At 36.0% G+C, this 23691-nt stretch overlaps 1 protein-coding gene and 1 non-coding gene across 2 annotated transcripts in view; both read left to right on the top strand.

Annotated features, from left to right (window-relative positions):
• The window catches only part of LOC136851641 (androgen-induced gene 1 protein-like), a 136747-nt gene that overhangs the window by 60634 nt on the left and 52422 nt on the right, over nt 1-23691 (top strand). Inside the window, exons 2-3 of the mRNA XM_067126042.1 lie at nt 18823-18827; nt 19024-19077. Of these exons, the coding sequence (XP_066982143.1) occupies nt 18823-18827; nt 19024-19077 (59 nt within the window). The remainder of the gene's footprint in view (nt 1-18822; nt 18828-19023; nt 19078-23691) is intronic.
• Nucleotides 7885-8001, top strand: TRNAL-CAA (transfer RNA leucine (anticodon CAA)). The gene is made up of 2 exons: nt 7885-7922; nt 7957-8001. It is a non-coding gene; the product is annotated as a tRNA-Leu (tRNA).

Genomic DNA, 23691 nt, shown 5'->3' on the forward strand with positions numbered 1-23691 from the left:
GCGTCTTCCTTACTACCACACAGCAGAAAAAGTTTTGTATCTTAATGAACAGCACTTACTAAACTCGCATGAATACCTCAGGTACTGTCAACACTTTGCAATAGAGGACTGGCCAAGGGACCGTCTGGAGACGACCAGGTGACATTTACAGGTGAAAATACATTACAGACTAAATCCGAACGTTATGCGAGTTAAATAAATAATCGGCAGAAATGACACACACACAAACACACACACACACACACACACACACACATATATATATATATATATATATATATATATATATATATATATATATATATATATGTGTGTGTGTATATATATATCTTATATGTAAGCTACTTTCTGTAAGGGGAAAAAGCCTAACGTTAAAACAATGTAAATAGCATTTATAATTGTATGTATATACATATATATGTATATAAATGTGTATGTCTAAATTTGTGTATGCATGATAAACAATATTACAGACTTGTTTTCACATCAAAATATGATAACCGTTCATGTGCGGTTTGTGCTGAAAGTCATTTCTCAAATCCTTTTCAAAACAATGCAACCTTAGGAAAAAAATGGACGGTTGTCAATAGCAATAAATTGCATAAGCTGTACAGTACAGTCCACAAAGCCAATATAAAGTTGTATCAGATAACACACCTTTCATTGGTGCAGTTTAAATGAGTCATCCAAAACCTGTGAGAGAGAGAGAGAGAGAGAGAGAGAGAGAGAGAGAGAGAGAGAGAGAGAGAGAGACATTACCGATAGTGAAGCAAAAGAACACATGCGACAAGAAAATACGTCTTCTTATACGGCATGACTCATAATGACGTCATCAAATACCCAACCATCTTCCGCGTGAATGATCAAATATCAAGAGCAATAAACCTTCAATAACAAAGCGCATGCTTAACACGAAACAAGCATAAATTTCAAACCATAGGCTCAGTTATCTTCGTAGTTCACAAACGTATTTAAATTATGCTATCCCTGAAGGGCTACGGACGAGCGAAGAAGGGGTAAAGGGAAGGTAACGTCGGAAAGGCCTCCTTAAATGCATAATTAACAAAAATTCGTCTAGACAGCATCAACACGAAAGAACGTGACTGTTGTTGAAAATACTCTCGCTTTCTCTTAAGGTCAACAGGGAAACGCAAACATTTTAAGAGTACCTTAATAAAGGAGTAAATATACTATAAAAAATGTGATTTCAGATACTTGTAGTCATACAACCTTTGTTCCTCCCTATTTACTTAGCATTGGAACTTTGCTTTCTGTGTTCCAAGTGGTTTATGATCTAGCCCTGCTTAACTCCAGTACTGAAACTTGCGCCACAACACACTCCTTAAATGAGAGAGAGAGAGAGAGAGAGAGAGAGAGAGAGAGAGAGAGAGAACACTGACACACTACCGACCATGAAGCAAAGCAACACATGCGACAAGAAAATACGTCTTTGTATCAAGCATGACTCATAATGACGTCATCTTACACATACCACTGACATCGTGTGGATGATCAAATATTAAGCTCTATACACCTTCAACAACAACGCGCGTGCTTAAGACGACACAAGCATAACATTACTGTAGACACTTAAGCTTGTGAAGAGTAACTTAATTAGACTACTGCGTAATTCACTAATGCATTTAAAAATAATAATGAACTTGATTCACTAATGTATTCAAAACAATGATTTCCTTGAAGGTCTTAGGACGAACGAAGGTGTAAAAGGAGCGTAACGCATAGGAACCTTCTCGAATGCTTACTTAACAAAAATCCGTCTAGACAACATCAGCACGATAAAGTAAGTGACTGTTACTGAAAATACTTTCGATTTACGAAAGAATGTGACTGTTACCGAAAATACTTTCGATTTACGAAAGACTGTACTGATACCTAAAATACTTTCGACTAACGAAAAAATGTTTGTGACTGTTACTGAAAATACTCTCGGTTTCTCTTAAGGCCAACAGGGAAACGCAAACTTTTATGAGTGCTTTAATAAAAGGGGGGCCTAACGCGTACTGAAATATTACTGCAAATATTTAATAAAGAATGTGGCTTAAAATACCTGTATTAAATACCTTTCTTCCCTCCTTCCTACCTACCTACCTACTTTGCCACTGAAACTTCTGAAACAACATACTTAGAGAGAGAGAGAGAGAGAGAGAGAGAGAGAGAGAGAGAGAGAGAGAGAGAGAGAGAGAGAGAATTGAACTGAATATAGAATTTAGGCCAAAGGCCAGTCACTGTCCCGGGACGTATGAGGTCATTCAGCGCTGAAACGGAAACTGACAGTAAAAGCTTTGAAAAGGTATAACAGGAGGAAAACCTCGCAGTTGCACCATGAATCAATTGTTAGGAGAGGGTGGAAAGTAAGATGGAAGAACGAGATTACGAAAGGAGGTACAGTAAAATGAGTGAAAGAGGTTGCAGCTAGGTGCCAAAGGCACGCTGCAAAGAACCTTAAGTAATGCCTACACTGTACCGCATGAGGTGCAGTGACGGCACTACCCCGCCTACGAGAGAGAGAGAGAGAGAGAGAGAGAGAGAGAGAGAGAGAGAGAGAGAGAGAGCAGACCTTTCTCATGTAAAACGCTGTGAAGGTCGACGGGACATATAACCGAGTGCCGTGACCTAACCTAACTCTCAAGGGCCTTTAAAAACAAAGAAAATGTCGAGAAAGAACCCTAAAGAAACTGAGATGACGAAACTCACAGAAGTCGGGAAAACAAAATAAGGCAGAGAATTCCATGGTAACTCCTTCGGAGTCTTGGCACAACAAATTTGGAAGAAGATGGATTGACAGGTGCTACGCATACGCTCGAAAGTTGAAGGATCTCTTTTACTAAGGTCGATTAAACAACCAAAGCAGAGAGAGAGAGAGAGAGAGAGAGAGAGAGAGAGAGAGAGAGAGAGAGAGAGAGAGAGAGAGAGAGAGAGAGAGAGTTCCTTTAAGGAGGAGAGAAATAGCAGCTAAAGTAACGGGAGGTAATCCGGAGGAATTTCTTCTGAATTAGTAATACCACGAAGGAATAAATGAGCTTAAATGACAAGTATTACAAGCCTTAGAAGAACTGGGAAGTAATAATTTAAAGCCTTCGTCTAAATTACAAGGTATTTTCAACACAGCTTTCCAAATACCTTGAAATGGATACAAAATGCTGGTGCTATTCGAATATCCAGCACCACGCGTGGAATGTTATATACAATATATATATATATATATATATATATATATATATCTACTATCTATCTATCTATATATATATTGATATTTTTCTCTCTCTCTCTCTCATATATATATATATATATATATATATATATATATAGAGAGAGAGAGAGAGAGAGAGAGAGAGAGAGAGAGAGAGAGAGAGAGAGAGAGAGAGAGAGAGATTTAACAATCCTTAAACAAGTGAGCTACAAGGAATAAGCTACATATATAATCAGATAACAGACACCATCCAAAATAATTCACATTGTCAATATACACAAAAATCTCATTTATGTACAATATAATTTGCTATTAATCAAAACTCACTGTGACTAACAGAGTATTTAGATACTAAACAGCCTTATCTTAATATGCTTCCATGTAAATCCCAATTAAGAACGCTGGAATTTGGTATAAATCATTCACAGCAGCAACAACAACAGTAATAAATATAAAGGAAAACTCTTTAAAATATCTTTACTTTCTCAAAAACACAAACCAGCGAAAAGCAAAGGCGTGATTACTACAGATCCGGTTATCATCAAAGCCACCTGGCTGGGGCATGGCTGTTAAGACCGACAATAACCAGGCAATCAATTCCCTTTGATGAGTCACATGAGTAATCCAGTGACTAATGTCGGAGAACGAACGGGCGAACTCTTTGAACTGAGGCGCCTTCCTCGTACATTATTTGGGTGTCCTTGAATTCCCATGTTCCCGCGCTATGTATAATGTCGATCCCGTGACTGACGTTAAGCTGTTGGCGAGCGCGCGTGAGCACCATGCGTCGACAACTGATTTGCTCACTGAAACGTTAAAGGTTGCTTGTGGGATGTCAGGGAGATAAGAGGGATTGAGGGACAGATCAGTGTGTTTAGATCACTGGCCCACATTATTGAAAAGGAAAGGAACGCGTCTAACCAGAAAATACTTAAAGCAAAAAAAAAGAAAAAAAAAAAAAACACTGACTTGTGAGTTGTATTCCAGCAAACCCATAAAACTGTCCTGTGACTCTAGTTAGGTCTAACCTACGCCCAAGTTCCTTACACAAACGTATGATCACTGACGAATGATAGTTCGCATTTGTTAGAAATATATCATAAACAGTTTTTAAAATATCATAAACAAAATGATAAACATACACTTATTTCATTCGGCATTCATTCCTCTGTCACTCCAATTCATTTCAAAACCTTAACGCAGTGACGTAGGCGGGACACTGAAGGGGATGATTTGGAATAGTTTCTCTACGAAAACAAGCCATATGACTTCCCAGCCTTACCCGCAACTTCCTGTGGACCCCTTCAGGTTACCCTTAAATTTTTTAATGCCTATAACAACCTTTTCCGGTTTACAACAAACAACTTTGTGAGCCCTGCTCTATTTGCCCGTGATGGAAATAATAATAATAATAATATATTATTATTATTATTATTATTATTATTATTATTATTATTATACATGCCACTGCAAACCATTATTTTGGTAATCAAACTTCCACAGAATTGAGATCACTCAAGCAACACGAAGAAAATGAGGCTATACAATAGAATTATCAGTGAATACTTATGAAAATAAATGAATATATAAGTAAAAAATCTCCGTCAAGGTCACTCAAATACATAACAAGCTATTAAGCCATGGAAGCACAGAAAATCCGCCAGCATGGAAGGATATTTCCAGGGTCGTAGTCATCCATTAGGTGACCTATATATTATCAAACTCTTTGCAATAGGCCCAAGGTGGAGATGATTTCTGTGGCGACAATTCATCGACTCAGTGCGAATTTCTCCCCAAGAAGGTTGTATATTGAAAATATCTCCTAAATTTCATCTGCTCTGGCAAAATTTTTCCAGACACCAATGAAATGTAACCTCCTTCCCACTTCGTGGTTGAGGCAATATTAACAAAAAAGTAAGCGGGTTTAGGAGGATGGGAAGGAGTCCATATAACATATGCATACATAATACATATATGTACACACACACACACATATATATATATATATATATATATAATCTTCAAGGCTATATATCTTCAGAAAAATGATGAAAATCCTTACTACAAATTTCATCATCAATCCCACTTCCTGTTCTCCCTAATTCTCCATTTCACCTCACTTACAAAAGCTTGTTCAGTGCTTCCTTCAGAGTCAGAACCATCCTTTCTACTCTAATCCTATCTTTTTGGGCAGTTTAGCTCCTGACGTATCAATTTTAAATATATATATATATATATATATATATATATATATATATATATATATATATATATATATCTACTACCTGTTCCAAATCCAAATACGTCAATTATAACTTGGGGCCGGTCAATTATCAAGGAAAATAGTTAAGAAAATAATACTGTTGAGGTTGACAATCATGAAAAGGATGAATGCAAAGAAACTATTACAACGTCCAATTTTGTCCTTGTTACAACACAGTAAGTATAAAGTTTGAGTTAAAGAATACAAAGGGCAATGAAATATATTAATGAACCTGAATTACAGAGCTGTTATATACTGTATATATATATATATGTATGTGTGTGTGTGTGTATAATTCACTGCATTTGATTTTTTATTCGTCTAACCCATCAAACTAGAGGAATTAAGAACAATCGCTCATGCAAATGGAAAATCAATGATAAGAAAGTCATGTAAGGAACTGTAAAACTCAATTACTGTTAAGGCTCCAGTTGTTACAGGCAGTTTTACTGCTTGCAACAACTTTAATACTAGGTTTGTGATAGATTATATCAAATTTCGTTTTAAGTCAGTCACTAGGGCACTTAGGCTAATAAGCACTTAAGGCTGTGAAAAATGGAGTCAGAGTGGTTGGGCAGCCCGATAAAGAGATCCAAAAAATAAAAGAGATACAGCACAAGGATCTACATATGAAACTGAGAGAAAACCCGTTACAGTAATAAGTAATTAGAAAGGTTTGGTAGCAAGAATAAAAGAAGCGGGAATCTGGATAAAATTAGTAGCCGGGGGCCGATGGAACACACTGCTAACACCTTTAAAAATGCCTTCAGTGCACCACGTGAGTGCACTAATCCCCCCCTAAGGACCTGGTGTTACTTTCCTCCTACCGATGTGGAATATACACTTGTTTACTCTTTCCAAGATAGACTTAGGCCTATAACTGGAACAACACTTGTTAACCACTGAAAAATGATCATGATTTAATAACCTTTCGTGCCTAAAAGAAAAAAATCTTTTTACGTCTCGTTATAGATTTTCTCTGCCAAGTGAAAAGACATTATTCCGCATTTTTCGTATTATTTCAATTAGTTAATGACTCGAAACACACTCACGAAAACGTGAGACAATATAATTGCTAAGAGCGCTCAGCTATAAGAAACGACCATTGATCGTAAAATGAGACCACCTGCCACTTTGATCAGCGGGGTGGGGTCTTTAATTCAGAAATAAGTATACGATAAGGAATGTTATGCTATACAAGCGAGAAAACATATATGTCTTAAAAACCTAGGTTTGCAGTTCGTGTAATATAAAAGTACGTTCCAACGTCTGGCGACTACTGGCAACTACCCAGACACCGGTAAAACAGTTGCATGCAACAAAACGTAAACAATCCTTAATACAACCTGGAAAGACGACTTCCACCAACTACCTAATGCCAAGCACACTGCAGATCTCACCTCGCAAATGTGTAATTGGAAACAACGCCCATAAAATAATCCAACTGGGTTAATATGAGAGCACTTCACTGGCGTTTGACACCTGAGAATGGCTCATAGCCACTGACAACGTGAACCGCCTTCCTTCCCCGACCTTTTGCTTTTCCGTACTTCCTGGACTCGTACTATCACTGTAACATATGGCATTTATTGTCACAAATTCAGTAATGCTCACGTTTCCCCCGAGAAAAACATTTCTTAACCAAGTTATTTGACTGATACACTACCGACAATTAAGGAAATAATGCAGCTTAAGCATGAGAAGTCAAGAGGTATTTATTCAGCCAGATTGCAATGTGATACGCATTGTAAATTCAATAGTAACTTCAGCATGGTCTTCAAAAGCCACAGACCTTCATTGCTACTCGGTGTCGTGTCAAGCATGGTATCATAACAGAAGCTTTGGAACCACTAGCTACTGCTAATAACTTCATTGTTGGCAACTTTGCTGTCTCTACATTCTAAATAAGAAAGTAAAAAGTGCCGTAATAGATTAAGGAAAACTAATGGGGCCTGGGGATGGGAATGGTAGGAGAGTTGCACCGGAAAGGTTTCAGCGATCAGTAACAGGGTTGCCGATGACCGTCGCTTACAAACCCTGTAAAAGTAAAAATCCACGTGAAATCTAATCGATGACGAATATTTTCTGTTACTGTAAAAACAAATCCTCAAATATGCGTTTCTTGTAATAGTTCTTCCAACAAAATTGATTTGCAGAACCGTTAGCCGGCTTCAGTTGCATTGTTTCTTTTGTAAAAATGAACATTCTCGATCAGCTGATGCATCAAAGAAAACGGTATTAAGCTGTGCGTGGATGGATGATAACTAACGGAAGATTATATGAAATATAGAATTGCTAAGCATCGCAAAATTTCTGCAGTTTAACTTATACATAAGTACGACACAAATATTTCCATAGTAACCCTTAATACAAAATAATTTCAATATATATTTCGCAACATTGTCTCTATGTCAGGATGGCCGAGTGGTCTAAGGCGCCAGACTCAAGGTATACTTCCCTTCCGATAGAAGGGCTATGGGCATTCTGGTCCTCTCTGAGGGCGTGGGTTCGAATCCCACTCCTGACAATGATTTTACTTTGCAATTATGCTCATTCCTGGATTGCATTCGATGAGTAAACGGTTCCTTAAGCGTTTCATTTGAATGAAACCGTATGGTACCACTCTAACGATGCGTCCTGTACATACACAGGTGATGATTACTTCATCTGCTATACAGGCTTTGATAAAACTCAAACAAGGAAATAAACTCTACGACTATAACGTCAAAGAAATAACAAGGGAAAAGGAAACTAAGAAAATTTGCTTAGTGACTGTTAAGTGTGCCGTGAAAATAGATCCATGTAACAGTGGTTTTCGACAAAAGTGAGGATAACTCTTCACTTGGCGAGAAAAGTATAGGCCTACTGACTGATTCCTAGAATATACTGGCGTTTTACAGAAATTTCTCTTGATAAGAAAAGACACATTCATAAAACACAAACGCAATAGTTACACGAACGTTTCATTACATCTCTTCATGAAAAACCTTAAATACAGAACCCGGTAAAAAGAAAATATTTCTGACAAAAAATGGCAGTACTCTTGACTTTTGAAAATGTCTATGCTCATAACTATTAAAAGACTTTTAAGCTGTTACGACCATCTTTTTAGAGGTTTCATATACAAGGCTGCACTTGAAACAACTTCCTCTCCAAATATCCTTGTAAGATAAGTCACTATTATCAATCCAACATTTATGTACGTTAATTCCCTAAGACTGGGTATTTATCCATCAAATACCCCACAACTAATAGACCCAAATATTAACTAAAAATTAATAAATAAATAAGCGTAAAAATTGCAAATCTTGCTCTTTTCTGAATAATAGGGAAATTTGACTAAGGAATCAGCCCTTTCATTGTCCAAATGACATAGCAACCAACAAAAGCAAACTTCACCAGCTTTTTTTTTTTTTTTATCCTGACGAGCAACAGTTTTGAGTTTTCGATCGTTAGTTGATATTTAAGGTTGAAAATCCTTAAAGCTTGCAATAGATACATTGCAAGCCTCAGGGAACTACTAAAAATCTTTATATAGCAGACTAATATTTACTAAGATTTCACTGCGTTTCGGACCGACGACGTTCCAAATCTTGGCTAGTAATCCCGAATCCGGTGTCATTAGCATGTGGAGATTCTTAGACCATGGATACGACATCATTGTACAGTTTATGTTATTTGCAGTAAAGTCAACTTATCAATGCATTTACTTTATATAGATAGATTCTGTAACGTACTCATATTAGATGAATTATAAATTTTTGTTTCTTATTGTTATCAGTAGCTAAGAATTAAACGGAAGGCACTGAACGTTTACGGCAGTGATCAAATTTGGCAATCTTAAATGTTTTGTTACTTAAAAAACAACAACGTACCGATAAAATATTGTACGGCAGTTACTTGTGTTACCTTAGACTGAGAAGGTCACGTGCAGAGTTTTAATGTAAATCTGTAATTTTTGCGTGTGTCGTATAATTCTTCCCTTTAGTGCTTTGCACCACATTCTATCTTGAGTTTTTTTTATGATAGCCATAAGAAATAGGCAATTATTTCTGTTAGATAAGCGTTTGAGCTTTGAAGTTTTAGGAGTAAGAGGAACCTAGGGAAGATGTTATGAAAGCATATGCAGAGAGAGAGAGCATGATTTATTTTTGAAAGCTCTTCTCATGCTGCTGACAATTCTTACGTATTTGCCCCGCCTTCTGCTATAGGGTCATTTTAGGTATGTTATTCACCGTCTAAGTAAAGAGGAAATATAGAAGAAACAAAGGTATACAAATTTTTCTTGTGGTAGGTCTAACACATCGACCAAGAAGGTATATATGTAAAATGCAGCCCGATGCGACTCTTCTCAATAGCTATTGTGGTTTGGATTCCCTTAACGTATCCCCTTCAACTCCAATGATAAGTTGCTCTTTATGACACTGAATTCACAATACTCTGTCTCATCAGGAGTCTGTCCCCAACTCCGAAATACGTGTTTTTCTGTCACAAAATCTGTGTGTGAGAAGCTTACACGATGTTCTTAGAAAGATATGAAGCTATGTTCGTTTTTCCATTGTTTCGTTTATTTAATTTCAGAGCTATGTAACTTTTTCGTATGTGAAATATCTGAAACTGTTCTGTCTTGATTGTTGTAAGCCGAAATCAGTCCCTCTTGTACGCTTTTAAAATATTAGAAGGTATGCACGAAAATATGTGGATCCGCTCAGTGTCTACCTGAGAATGGGTGGCCCGTAGAGAAAAAAACATTGCAACTGTCACTATCACTACGTAGCTTCACTTTTCTTACTCCTTTCCAGTTTTCTTATGCTACATATACGATGCTCAAATTCACATTATCAGGTTCTGTCCTTTTTCTTTCAGTCACATTTGCACGTCACTTCCATAAAGGAGAATTGTTCAAAACTCCCTTCTCACATTTCCCACCTCGGTTTCCATAGACACTTCTATTCTGTGACTCGCCTTTTCTCTTATCCTAAAATCACCTGTTATATTTTCTTTCGGATACTTGTACGAGTTAACCCTTCTGTTCTTTCACCATCCATACCGACATTTATTGTTCCATCGTCCTGGTTTTCATTGCCCCTCATAACCTTCTTAAAACTTAAAACGGATCCATTGGTTTTAAAATTTCAGAACGCCCTAAACTATAAAACGTATAGAGTACAAATCAAATTTGGTTCTGATCCAAACCACATATGTGTACCTGGAAAGGAAGAAGCAAATAAGTTATCAAATTAATTGCGTGGAATGACTTTTACCCCCAAAATATCAGTAGGCCTGTTTATCATATAGGCCTATATAACAGCACTGGGATTTTGCAAACTCAGAGAAAACGAAAAAAGTAACGAATGTTATAAGTCATTAGATCTATGAAAATATATCATGAAGAAGGGAGAGGGCCTTGCCCTTGTTATAAATTGGACGTAATTTCCGTACACAAAACATTCGATGGTTGGTGGTTACCAGTCATTTTGTGACGATTGTTTGATACCTGTAACTGCGGGGCTTTTGCCGGCTCAATATCGCAGTCTAGACCTTAGCAATCGATTACCTCTCTGAGCCTCGTGGTGAGAATGGCAGGTACATCCTTGCCAAGAACCTTGGAGGTTATGTGTACGATTCCAGTGGAATTTTCAAATTAATTGCAAACCAGGTCTTCTGCAGAAGATTGAAGTACATTTTATTTTTAAGTTTCATTAGTAGCCATGAGTTTTTTTAAATCCTAAGCTTTTTGAAAATTTAGTTTGGGGAACGAAATAACGATAAAAGCATCAGTTGACCGTTAAAGATGAGAGAGACAATCTCTCATAAATCTGATAAACTCAGTTCCATCTTAAGCCCGTGGAAGTGTTTCAGTATGGCGACTTAGTATCCCAGCAGTAAACTTATAGAGAACTAAGTACTTTTCCATCTAAGAATGACTGGAGAACTTTGAGTATAGTAAATATGTTTTTCTTTTCATAACATAATTATTGAAGAAAAGTATAATAAGAAATGAAAGGATTTGACTACTGGGAGACTGTGGTATGTCATTCATTCGTCGTTCCGGTTGTGCCACCGATTCCAAGTCCGCCAGTGCCAATCAGGAATTCTGTATGCGCTTCATTTCGGGATTTCCTTTAGGGTTAACTACGAACTCGGCGAGAGAGCCGGCAATCATGGAGGTTCTCTTGTTTATCGTTCATTTTGGTGTGTTTTTTGGCTATACTTGTGGATTGTATTATGACGTTAAACCACCAAAGGGTTCAGAATATGAAGTGGCATACTGGGCATTTGGTGGGCGATTTAAGTACCTGACTTTCTTGGATATGGTGAGTATCAACAATTACACCGTTATGCTGGAATGTGTATGAGCAACGGGAACGTTCCCACCAGCTTCTATTGATAAAATTTTTGTTTGTGCATGACATTATTTTCATTATATAAGATGCACTTCTCATGACTGGTTGTTCATTGTTACTCTATTATTTTGTAATTATAATGTAGAGAGGGTTCCAGGTGCACTATATTGTCATTTCTAGTCACGGTACAGCATTATTCATTCCAGTGAATCCATTGTGGAACGTGGTACCGTTTTCCACGGCAGCTGACACCAAATTGATGATCGCAAGGAAATCTTAATGAAAGTGATGGTTAAGTATATCTTCAATGTTTACATCAATAAAAGCCAGTTGTTAATTGGTATAGAATGGCAAGTACTATTTCTACCTAGGAAAAATTAATGAGTGCAATTTTAACTCATCCCCCAAAACATATGCATACACATCTTGAGGCTCCTCTGTTTCTTTTTTCAGAATATAAATGAGTTACAAACCTCTTGTGAATCGGCTGTGATTAATAATAACCCATATTGGCCCTGCTTGATTTTAAAGAGATTTAATAGGGAACGCTCAATGTCAGTAAGCGACGTAAACATGGTGACGTAATTGGAATAATGACGTCACATAGAATACCTAACAACGTTAATGCCAATGCTAAGTGCTTAGCAGTTTGAACAACTTGCACTTGCTTAAGGTGTGCTTAGTAAGTTTATATTGTCAAACTGCAGTCCCTTAGTTACTCATTCTGTAGATACGCTAAATAAAATCTTTTGTTTAGATTAAGTTTGGCAGCTTAGGTCTAAAATAGACTCAATCAGGAGGATTAAACAATGAGCATTATATTGTAAACCGCCTGACAAGAATAGGCAGGCCTAGGCTCATGTGGTTGTAATGGTTAAATTAACAGTCTTAGAGGTCTTGGGGTACACTTAATTAATTCAGCTAACCTTAACGATTTGTCTCATCTATGTACCTTTAGTAGGCTAGACTTGGTTCGCCCGGCTGCCAAATAAACACCGAACCACTGAATTACATTAATTTAACTCGACCGAGTTTTATCATCTTATTGCCAGGTTTTATACATGGTAGACTGATGTCATTATTCATTAACTACTTAGGTGTGTGTGGTCGTAGACTGATGTCGTTATTCATGAACTACTTAGGTGTGTGTGGTCCTAGACTGATGTACAGAAACCATACGTGCGATTAGCACTGATGAGAAATACCTAACAAACGTTAATGTCAATGCTAAGTGCTTAGCAATTTGAACAAGCTGGACTTTCCTAAGGTGTGCTTAGTAAGTCTATAATGTCAAACTGTAACCTTAGTTACTCGTTCTGTAGATGCTCAAAATCAAATCTTGTTTAGATTAAGTCGGGGAGCTTAGGTCTAAAATAGACTCAGGTCAGTGGTTGGGGGATTAACACTGATCAATGGCATCAGAATACCCCAAAGCAACTAAACCAAATTTCTCAAAATTGTTCCGAAAGGAAAGTGTCCCCTAGGCTACCCCTTGTTAGGTAAGGTGCACTACCCCGTGTTAAGTAAGGTGCAGCTTCGCAGGTTAGTTAGTGAAGTTATCAGCTCAGTGGTAGGAGAAAGAGTAAAAAATAATACATTTTATTCCGAAACTGATGAAATATGGTCTCTCTGGTAGGTCTAGACTTTGTGTTTTTTTTTTTTTATTGTGGTCCTGATGAATTCGATAGGGTATATTGGTTAACATGCATAAGGTTTATCAGATTTTGATTATTATTTTAGTTTTAATTTATATTCTACTTAATATAGGTCTATTCTAGTTATTCTTATTGGCAAACCATAATTTTTGTTGACAGTATTTGTCCCTTAACCTAACATAAATCCAACATTGCATTCAACAGTTAAGCTTTAATGGGACCAGGGTATTTGGGCATATGAAAAGAAGGCAAATGCTGGGTAGTTTCCTGACCTAGGGCGCTTATTCCTCTCAAAGTGGGTGAGACGGTTACAAACCTGAATCCTACATTTAGCTTGACCTAGTGCTCATTAAATTATGGTGTGAAATATAATATGTAAGCCTATCCTAATCTAACCTAACTTAAGGTATTGGTTGAGGGAGCTTGACACCATTGGACCTCCCTCAAACCTTTACTACAAAGTGCCAATGTATTTTAAAGGAATACATCCTAACTGAACCCTCCATGCCAAAAAGTCCAATCTCTTGGATGCCCTTTGATGTATGCAAAAATGTGGGGTATTGCAACACAGCCTACCAGATGTAGTCTAAGTCTCTTGTTATATTTGTTGAGACTAGTACTAATTATAGCCTAGGTAAGATCTCTCCAAATACCAGAAAAAAATCCAGCAGTACATGTTCATAAACTGACTGACTGTTAATGTTAATGTAGCCTATGTAATTATTATCAGGCAAGCAATAATTGTGACCTTCCAAGAGCCCAGTAAAAAATTAGTTCTTCAGCAGCATTCTTATTTTAATTAATTTGCACCATAGAGCAAAATAAATGTATCTCTCACATAGTAATGCATGTAGTGCCTCAGATTAGTCATACTAAATTGAGTAAAAACATTAATCCAAATTCAAAATATCCTTGGTGTTTCTGGCAGAATTACCAGATATGACTTTTTGCTGTCAAGGTCTAAATTTTACCTACCAAAATACCAAAATATTGCTACAACTAGTTTGAGTACTTTTTCATAATAGCTTACAAGAAAATATAATATGTAAAGAGAATGGTGATATTAACACTTTCATGTTCTGAAGACATCATTATTTTGCTTTGATGCAAATGTCAGTGATTGAGATTCAGATGACTGCAAATGATGTCAACTGGTTATTTTGACTTAAAATTTTTTTTGTTGCTTCCAGTTTTAATATACTACAATGTAATGCAAGTATTCAGCTTTAAAATGATATTTTAACAAGCCCTATATGTATCATCAAAGATATATATATGCAGAGGATTAAATGTAAGGATGTTTCATAGAACTAAATATAAATGTTCATGGCAGCTATGTTTAATGAAACAAGAAGTACTTAAGTAGTAAAAAGAAAACTGTGATGCTCATTTCATACTCATCAGCTCTGAAGAAAGATTGAGCTAGTCGTAAGATTTGCAGAGTAGTCATGATTGCATTCACAAGCATTCATTACTAAAGCCTTGATGGACATGCATGTATGTTATGTGAAAATTTCACAGAAATGTATGTGGATGCGTTCTTATGCGTGGTTATCTACTTTTCCATTGGAAATGCCAGTCTAACCTATTACTCCCCTCCTCCCAGTATTCACTGACAATGATGCCTCAGTGCGAAACTAATTTTAGGGTAGGGGTGGAAGAATGAAAATAAATGAATAATAAGGATATACAATAACCTAACAAAACTTAACCTTGGTATTCTAGTGACCTCATGCAGGTTTCATCTCTTGAAATTCAAGTGACATGAACCGTAGCAGATAAAATAGAAATTTTAATAATAATAAATATTTTTTTTGTGGCATTAGGATGATGTCTGGAAAGTGGATGGGAGGTTTGAGTTTCATCTCTCCCAAATGCAGGGACCATTTAAAGAGAGTTTTCATTAAACCTGTTTAGAAAATATAATTTTTTGCATATTTTTCTCAGGTTTTGTATACTGCAATGATAGGCATAAAGAGCAAAGAAAGATACTCTCTGTAATTTTCATTGTGCAAAAAGAATTATAAAGTGTATTTTTCAAAAAATATTTAAGAAAAGTAAAGAAATTTCTGTTCTCTGCTAACAACAATGTATGGTTTAAAGTTTTATATTTGTTTTTTATTTAAAAACATAAAAGAAAATTATCACTGAACACTTAAGCAGCAGTTCAGAACTGTGTATATTGTTCAACAAATGAGTTTTGGATCCCTCAAGAACTGCAACAAGTTAACTTATTATGCCAGGTCCTTCCTGATCTGTGGGCAGTCTTTTGCTCCCCACGGACTCCCACTTAACCTTAACTTAAGAGTCAGGTTTTTGATTGGAGTTTCCCACTTTGTTAGGTAAAGGGATTTTTTAAACAAGTAAGCATGACAGAAATGAGCATCAAATTTGTCAGATTCATAATTGTGCATAACAGAAATTAGCAGAAAATTTGTTAGACCCACAAAAAAATCTATCAGAAAATTTCTCAAATTGTAAGGGTAAGGCCATAAAATTTGCGCAGTTGCTGTAAGAAAAAGGTGTTTAACAGTATACCAATTAGGGAGGATATTGGGTATTATTATTGTTTCCAATGACACTTAGAACATCGGAGATGAATAATGATTAAGATATGAGCATGATGTAGATATTATATAGTCCTACTGTATGTTGGTATGTTTACAAGAGTAGTTTTCAGATAAATATTAACGGCATTTTTTTTTTGTAATTATGGTGCTCCAGTTTACCACACTTTCTGCGAAAATTAATGGGGTCCAAAAAGAGCAAAGACCTCCCTTCTGCATCATTGTAACAAATGTTACAATGTCTGTATTATACTATTATGTATTGTGTTAACTATACATGGCTGCTGTATGGAAGAAAAAGTTAGACGTTTTTAAATTACATTGATAGTAGCGGAAGTAGTCCAAATTTACAATTTCTATTTCTGGTTGAAACAAAAAATTACTGAATACAGTGCCCTAGGTTAGAGTAGGTCAAGTTAGGTTGCACTGTGGTACCATTTCACTATTATTTATATTTGTTCCTATGGAAATACAAATCATTACCATTAATGAAACAGTATTCCTCAGAGCGAGCTGGAAGCTGTTATTGAAGCTTAGTAACAAGGTGCTTAATTGGAGGTAGATGGGTGAGTGGAGGAGTCCCCACTTACCTGTCATAAGCCAGCACTTTTTTCTTTGGCTACCTTGCTGGGTAGATTTGTTTGTTGCACACTGTCTGGTTAGAAGCTGAAGCAGCAGTAACCAAGTATCTGAACAAATTGGTAGACAAGACAGCATTGAGGTTTTTCTCGCTTCAGCAGGCTTAGGGAGATGACAGTGCAGTTCCTGTCTTGACAGGAGCAACCAGATCGGCTGTGGTGGGTCGTCAATCACGTGTGGTGTCTGAAGAGACTTATGCTCTAGGACTCTTCCATGAATGTTCACGTCATTGCAGTGTATTTGGGATGAGGAACCATTTCTCCAAACTGCTTCATCCAGTTCTCTCACTGAAAGCTTAATTTTTCTCCAGGGGCAATAGCTTCAAGTGTACTGTATGTGAGGCTTTGGTAGTTTTGTAATTTTCTTAGTAAATAACTCACTTTTTTTATTTAACTTAAAATTGAATATTTTTTAAGCTGCTTAAGAGTTTGTGTAGTCTTCCAAGCTCCTTATGGACAACTAGAGATTGAATGAATGAGTGACTAATCTCTCTCTCTCTCTCTCTCTCTCTCTCTCTCTCTCTCTCTCTCTCTCTCTCTCTCTCTCTCTCTTTCTTTACTTCTTTCTTGTGCAAAGCAGCAGCCAGGTCAGGCACATGCTGAGTTTGCCATGAAGCAAGTAGACTTCACAATTAGGCACCCTATCTTAGAGCTACAGTTCATAAAGTGTGACACCCTTGCTTTCCCTTTTTGTAAAGGGTTGGTTGGTTGAAGGGAGCCAGTAAAGCTATCATCTGAACCCAACCATTTATGTTGGTCCAGGTGTTAGCTGCCTTTCTGACTTGTGTGTTCTCTTTCTATTTGGGCAATACTTTGTCTCCAAAGTTTTCATCATAGAGTCAGAGTATAGACACATCTCATTCAGGCCCCAGGCCCTATCGGTCTTGCATCTCCATTCCTGATTATATTGAATGTTGAAGGAATCATTAAGTGCCATGCTTATTATCATGACCAGGAGCATGACATTTCCAGGGGGATATTGAGCTTTGCCTGTTAGGTGAGAGACTTTTCTCCCACTTAAGGAGTAAGTCCTTTACAAGAAGGTCAACGGTTTGTATTTTTGTAAAGACAAATATCAAATTTTAATATGTAATTTGTATTTTTCCAAGGTCTACAAACCAGAGCCTTTTACCATCATCTCACTTCAACCACACCACATAGTTCTTGATGCTGAAGGAAAAGTGCTGGCTTAAATCAGATGAAGGGGGCACTCTTCCCTTACCCACCTACCTACCTGTACCACCAGTTAACCAACTTGTTACCGAGCTTCAACGACCATTTCCAGCTTGCACAGAATTTGTGGCTTGTACATTTAGAAAAAATTCATATTTTACTTTTAATGTTTTTATAATTTGATCATTTGGCCTAACTAGGCCACAGGGTAGGCTGGCAAGCATATCTTGACCTAGGTCTTGGAAGTTAAGGAAATTGAGTAGCATTAAGGTTGCTTAACAAACAATTTTTATTGAATATGCAAGGTATTTACCAAAATTAGATTAAAATTTAATAGATCCCTGGGCATGCTAGTCGGTGTGTTAGCCTGAACAAGGTTAGTGGAGGTGCAAGGAACAGAGATATATTTGGTTGCGCAGGGTATGAAGGATTCTAGACTTACTGAAAATGTGTCTGAATGCTTAAATGAAATAGCAACATGCTAATATTGAGGCCTAAAATTCATTATTGGTTATTTGAAAGGCAGTTAAAACTGAAAAATGCTTAATATTACCTAATGCAGGAAAAAATGGTTCAGAAGGAAAGGTGTAAAGTAAATAGCGTTAGGATAATTAGCTTAATGCTTTAAATTTAAACCAGGGTAATCTGCCTTTCTTGACTAAGTTAACATGGGTGTTCTGGCTGAATATTTGAACAAAAGTTTTATTGTCCATTAGAACCTCTGGATTCTACTAATTTTGGCAATAATTCTGTATGCTTCCAAGTCCTAGTACATATGTTCTTAAGGAAATACTTATGCAGTGTTTAAATGAACATGCATTATCATTTGAGGGTCTCTGGTTTGGTCCTTTTACTGCCTCCTAGGTCTTTACTTTTCTCTTCGGTCTTGTTGCTGCCAGAATTCACTCATAGTACAAAGTAGATTAAATTATGATAGAATTGTGATGGCTTGCTAATGGTGTCAACAGCACAGGTACACTTTGGTCAGGACCTTAAAGGGGTTGCTTTCTATTTGTGAGGGTTTAAATTTAATGAATGAATTTGGGGATTGTCAGACACCTTATTTTCACAAACAATTTATCTTCGTATGCTCATTAAATATTAAAGTGTTAGGTTTCCCGTCCTAGAATACAGCAGACAGCTTGCACGTAGTGCTACTGTTCTCTCAGTGATGAAGGATCTCTGAATTGGCGTATTGTTCTATTTATTAAATTTAAAATATGGTAAGTATTAGTGTAAGAAAATTTTAAAGATTTAAAACAAATTTAATGTCAAACATACAACACTGGATTTCATAAGGAATCTTAACAGTATTGAATAGCTATCTCCTTTTCCCTGCTACTCAGTCTATCTTATTCTTACCTTGTAACTACCACTGGTACTCCATTAGTATTATGCCAGTTGCAAGTACAGTGATGAAGTTTAATGTAAGTTGACTGAAGGATTTGTATGTTATGGACTATCACGTTGTTTTAAAACTTAAAACATGAGTTATTAAACAATTTTTATGTACCTGTCTTAGGAAACTGATATAGATTTTATTTTGAAATGTATGCCATCTTCATAGATTAAGTATTTGTGTTTATCTTAGTTTCTTCACTGTGTTTTTTATCATCAGTGTTATTACTGTATAGCTTTAAACGTAATAACACTTGACTTAAATTGCTGAGCTTTTTTGATATTTGGGCTTTTGTGGCTTATGCATGGCTCTGCAGTGTCAACAAAGTTCTTTTTAAATATACTCTATCACTCTTAAATGAACTTAAGTTTGTCACAAAAGTCCATGAAATCACACAAGTACTGTATAAACCCTTACTTTTACTAAAGCCTTAATGCCCCATGTATGATGAACAAACTGAGTACTGTATTGAATTGCTGGTTACATAACGCTGGAATAAGATTTGTGAGACCTCTCCTGTTGGGAAGAGTGCCTTGTTTACTTGCCTGAAAGCTCTCACATTTTGACTTAGTTGTTTGTTGGGAATGGTAGGGATTAAGTGAATGACATTACTTTCTTCAAATTTCAGCCTCACCATCCTCATTAACACTGCTGTTCTGTTAGTCTTTGGGGTATATTGGCCTTTGTTGATCTTAATATTTAGATATATACTGGTGTGCCTTATATATGGGTTTGGTTGTAAGACCCCTACATAAGTAAAACATTTCTGAGACTCAGGATCCTGTATATAAAATGGTGTAATACTATGTACCGTATAGGGTTTTTGTGTACTATATATAATCTACTCATATCTTCCAGTATACAGTACACATAGTAAATCATCTCTACATTTCTTTTAACACTTAAATGATGCAAGTACAATTTGTGGTAAGATGTTTTGTTCAAAGAATTTGTAATAACAAAAGCAGTCTGTACTTTCATTACTGATGCAACCATTGGAACATTTACAATATTATATATATGTCAGCAGCAATAACTGAAAACTTTTTTTCATATAAGTAACTTACCAAGTAATTACATAGCTATAGTTTCTAATTCACACGGCAGCCTTTATTTAAAAAATCGCAGTAGCACTTCGATAGTTTAGTGTAGGTGACGAGCCCCACCCACTTCCGGGAGTACTGGAAACAACTCAGCAGGAAACATTCTGTTTCTGTTGTGTTCTCCAGTAACATCAGGGGTTTGCTGCACCTTTTCTTTACTGATTTTCAGTTGTATGGCTGGATTTTGGTGAAGTATTATCGCTTATTTGAGTAGCCTTCAAGCTTTAATAGCTTTCAGGATCATTTTTTTAGTTTTTTTGTTATTATGTCTGATTCAAGTTCACCTAGTTTCGCTGTTGTAGCAGAAGTTGCAAAATGCATGTAAGAAATTAAAAATGAATACTGGGTACTTCTAAAATGCAAATATAAATTTACTAAGTTCTTAGCATTCCAAGAATTGAAATGCATAAGCAAAAACAATTTAAATATGTACATAAAGGCATCATTATTACCCTTGTCACTATTACCACCATATTTACAGTAGCATAATTATGACTTAAAAGTGGATTATGACTTAACCACATCTTTATCAAAGATGCAGTTAGATCACTATTATGTAAGAGGAAATGGAAGGCTTACTGCAACTGATAAAAACAGTTAAATTCATATTTGTGTCAACAAAACAAGAGAGAGAGAATGTCAGTTTTCTTTTAATTTTAACAGTAATTGGAGTATATTACAGTAATTGCACTTTGTCTTTCAGGCTATTAAATGAAAGTAAGCTGAATAAAACAAGATGTTATGTTTTTGCTACTGACATTTTACTATTTATGTAGCTAAGGTTACTATGGTCACATCAGTATTGCATTCATACAGACATTATTTTTATTATGCAACCCTTAAACAAAATAGGTTAACAACAATTATATTTATGTAGCTGTTACATTATTTTAGGTATTATAAGTACATGTACTGTAATGTAGACATGATTTTCATTGTGCACTGCATAGAGAAGGATGTGCAGGGTTATGTTAGCATATGCAGATCCATACTGCATAGTATATTACACCATTTTATATACGGGATTTGAATTAAGTTTGCCATGGTCTTGGAACCAAACCTTGGTACAGTGTTAGCCAAGTCCCATCTGTACATAAAGGTCAGATCATAAGTTCCATTACAGTATCATCATCTTATCCTATCTTGGCTTAACTTGAGCCATGGATGCTAGCAGAACCACTTTGGGTGAGCAGACATGTTTTATGACACCAAACATTTTGCTGGTGGGAATAGAATCTTCCTGAAGAAATCTCACTCATAAGTGGCTATTTTTTTCAGTAAGGGGTTTGCATTTGCTTAATGAAAACATCTTAAGAAAATAAATTTTCACATCGTTTGAAATCTCTTCCTTTTGATGTACTGTTTGAAATCTCTTACTTTCGATGTACTGTACTCCTCCCTTTCACTCTGGCTGTAATTAATACTCATCTCCAGCTGTAAGTAACATGTATTTAGGGTCTACAGTATGATCAAGAAGTCGGAGCTTTTGGCAAATAAGACTGGGCTTGGCCGGGGAGTCAAACTTTTAGATACAGTACCTTTCTCATGTTCAGCCAGTGATTTGACACTTAGTTTGGACAGCATATGTGTGTGACATTGAGGCTCTCGTAAAATCAAGAGGCCTGTTAAATGTGAAATGTAAGTGTTTTAAAAGATTTTGAGTTTTAAGAGCCTTTTACATGCATACCCTAATCTGTTAGTTATAGCTGACAGATATATTGAGGTTAAATTCACACAATTCACGTATGTATGCAAGTATTTTTACCTTCACCTTATTTGGTGGGTAAATGATGTGATCATGTTTGTCTGACCAATTTTTATTAATTGGATTGTAAATCTGTTATACCTTTCAGTTGATATGAAATGATTGCATGGTGTATAGCAGAATTTGTTTTGAATAAAGTCTTCAAGGGTTCCTTTACATATTATTTTTAGTCAGTATAGTACTTGTCATAATGATAGTATAGTACTTGTCATAATCATTATTGTGAGAGTTTTACTTCCCATTGTGAATTCAGTTTTATATACATGTCATTTGGTGCCACTGTGAGCATGAGTAGATCCAAGCCAAAATCAGTTTACCACTAGAAATCAAACAAATAAGATGAATATTTAGGAAAAAAGATTTTCAGTACCTGTATCTATATTTATATACATATGTATTTTGAATATTGTGAGAAGTCAGAGAAAGGACATAGGTGTATGCAGTATAAAGTTGTACTCTATACTGTAGTATGAATGGTGTGAAATGGTTGATGTTAGTAGATGATGCTGTGATGATGGAGTAATATGGAGAGAAACTGAGTGCAGTAATTGTGAACAGTATTAAGGTTATGAGCAAAATGAAACTAGGAAGGTAAAGCAGTTAATACATAGTGATAGGGACAGTGAGATAATAGAAGCAGTTGATGTGTCAAAGTGCAATGTACTGGGGAGTTTATGTAATGAATGATGGTAGGATAAAAGAAGGGGCAAGTCACAGAAGAGGTGAAGCAAGAAAGGTAGCAGTGTGTGTAAAACAGTAATTTGTTTTCTTTTCTCAGGAGCAACATCTGTGGGGAAAAGACTTAGTATTAATGTTTGGCAGGCAAACTAAACAGGTATAACTGATTAAAAATACCCTTTTACACTAGTTTTATTAAAGGTCAACCATTCATTTGTAACTAACAGTTAAAACTATGTATGTAAAAGGCCCTTTAGGCTTAGTGACGTGCATGTGCTATGTTCATCTATAGTATGGAGCCTCTACAAGATAGTATTTATATATACAAATACAAACTTAATTTTTTATGAATATTTTAAAATGTTGTTATGACAGTAAGTAGGCCATCTAAAACTTGTTTTAACTGTAAACTGTTTTATGTTCTTGTTTATAAACAGCTGGAACAAGCTGCCTAACAAGGGGAAGCTTCATAATCACTCACTGTTTGTGGTTCATTCTTCTGCTGGTCTTTTTGATAAACTTTTATCCTTTTTCAGTTGTATTTCTTTTCTACTTGATACTTTCAATTTTGTAAATACTGCATCATTGAGCAGTCATGAACAGAAAAGAGTTGTGAGAACTCATTTTTTTCTAACTTCTTAAGGTAAAACTTGACATAAAAGTGTTTGTTCTAAAGGGTCCACAATAATATAATTGTTTAAGGCTCGTGTGAAATTTTACACGAGCCTTAAACAGCTATATTATCGCGGACCCTTTAGAATATTTATGAACTCTCGTGATAGAGAGCTTTTCTCCCAAATAAAAATGTTTATGATGATGACAGGTGGTATCTTGTGTGCTTGTGTAGTGTTTTTCCAGTGGTATTGTAGGATAGCAGTTATATATTTCACTC

Source organism: Macrobrachium rosenbergii, chromosome 3 (assembly GCF_040412425.1).
Source record: "Macrobrachium rosenbergii isolate ZJJX-2024 chromosome 3, ASM4041242v1, whole genome shotgun sequence".
Lineage (NCBI taxonomy): Eukaryota > Metazoa > Arthropoda > Malacostraca > Decapoda > Palaemonidae > Macrobrachium > Macrobrachium rosenbergii.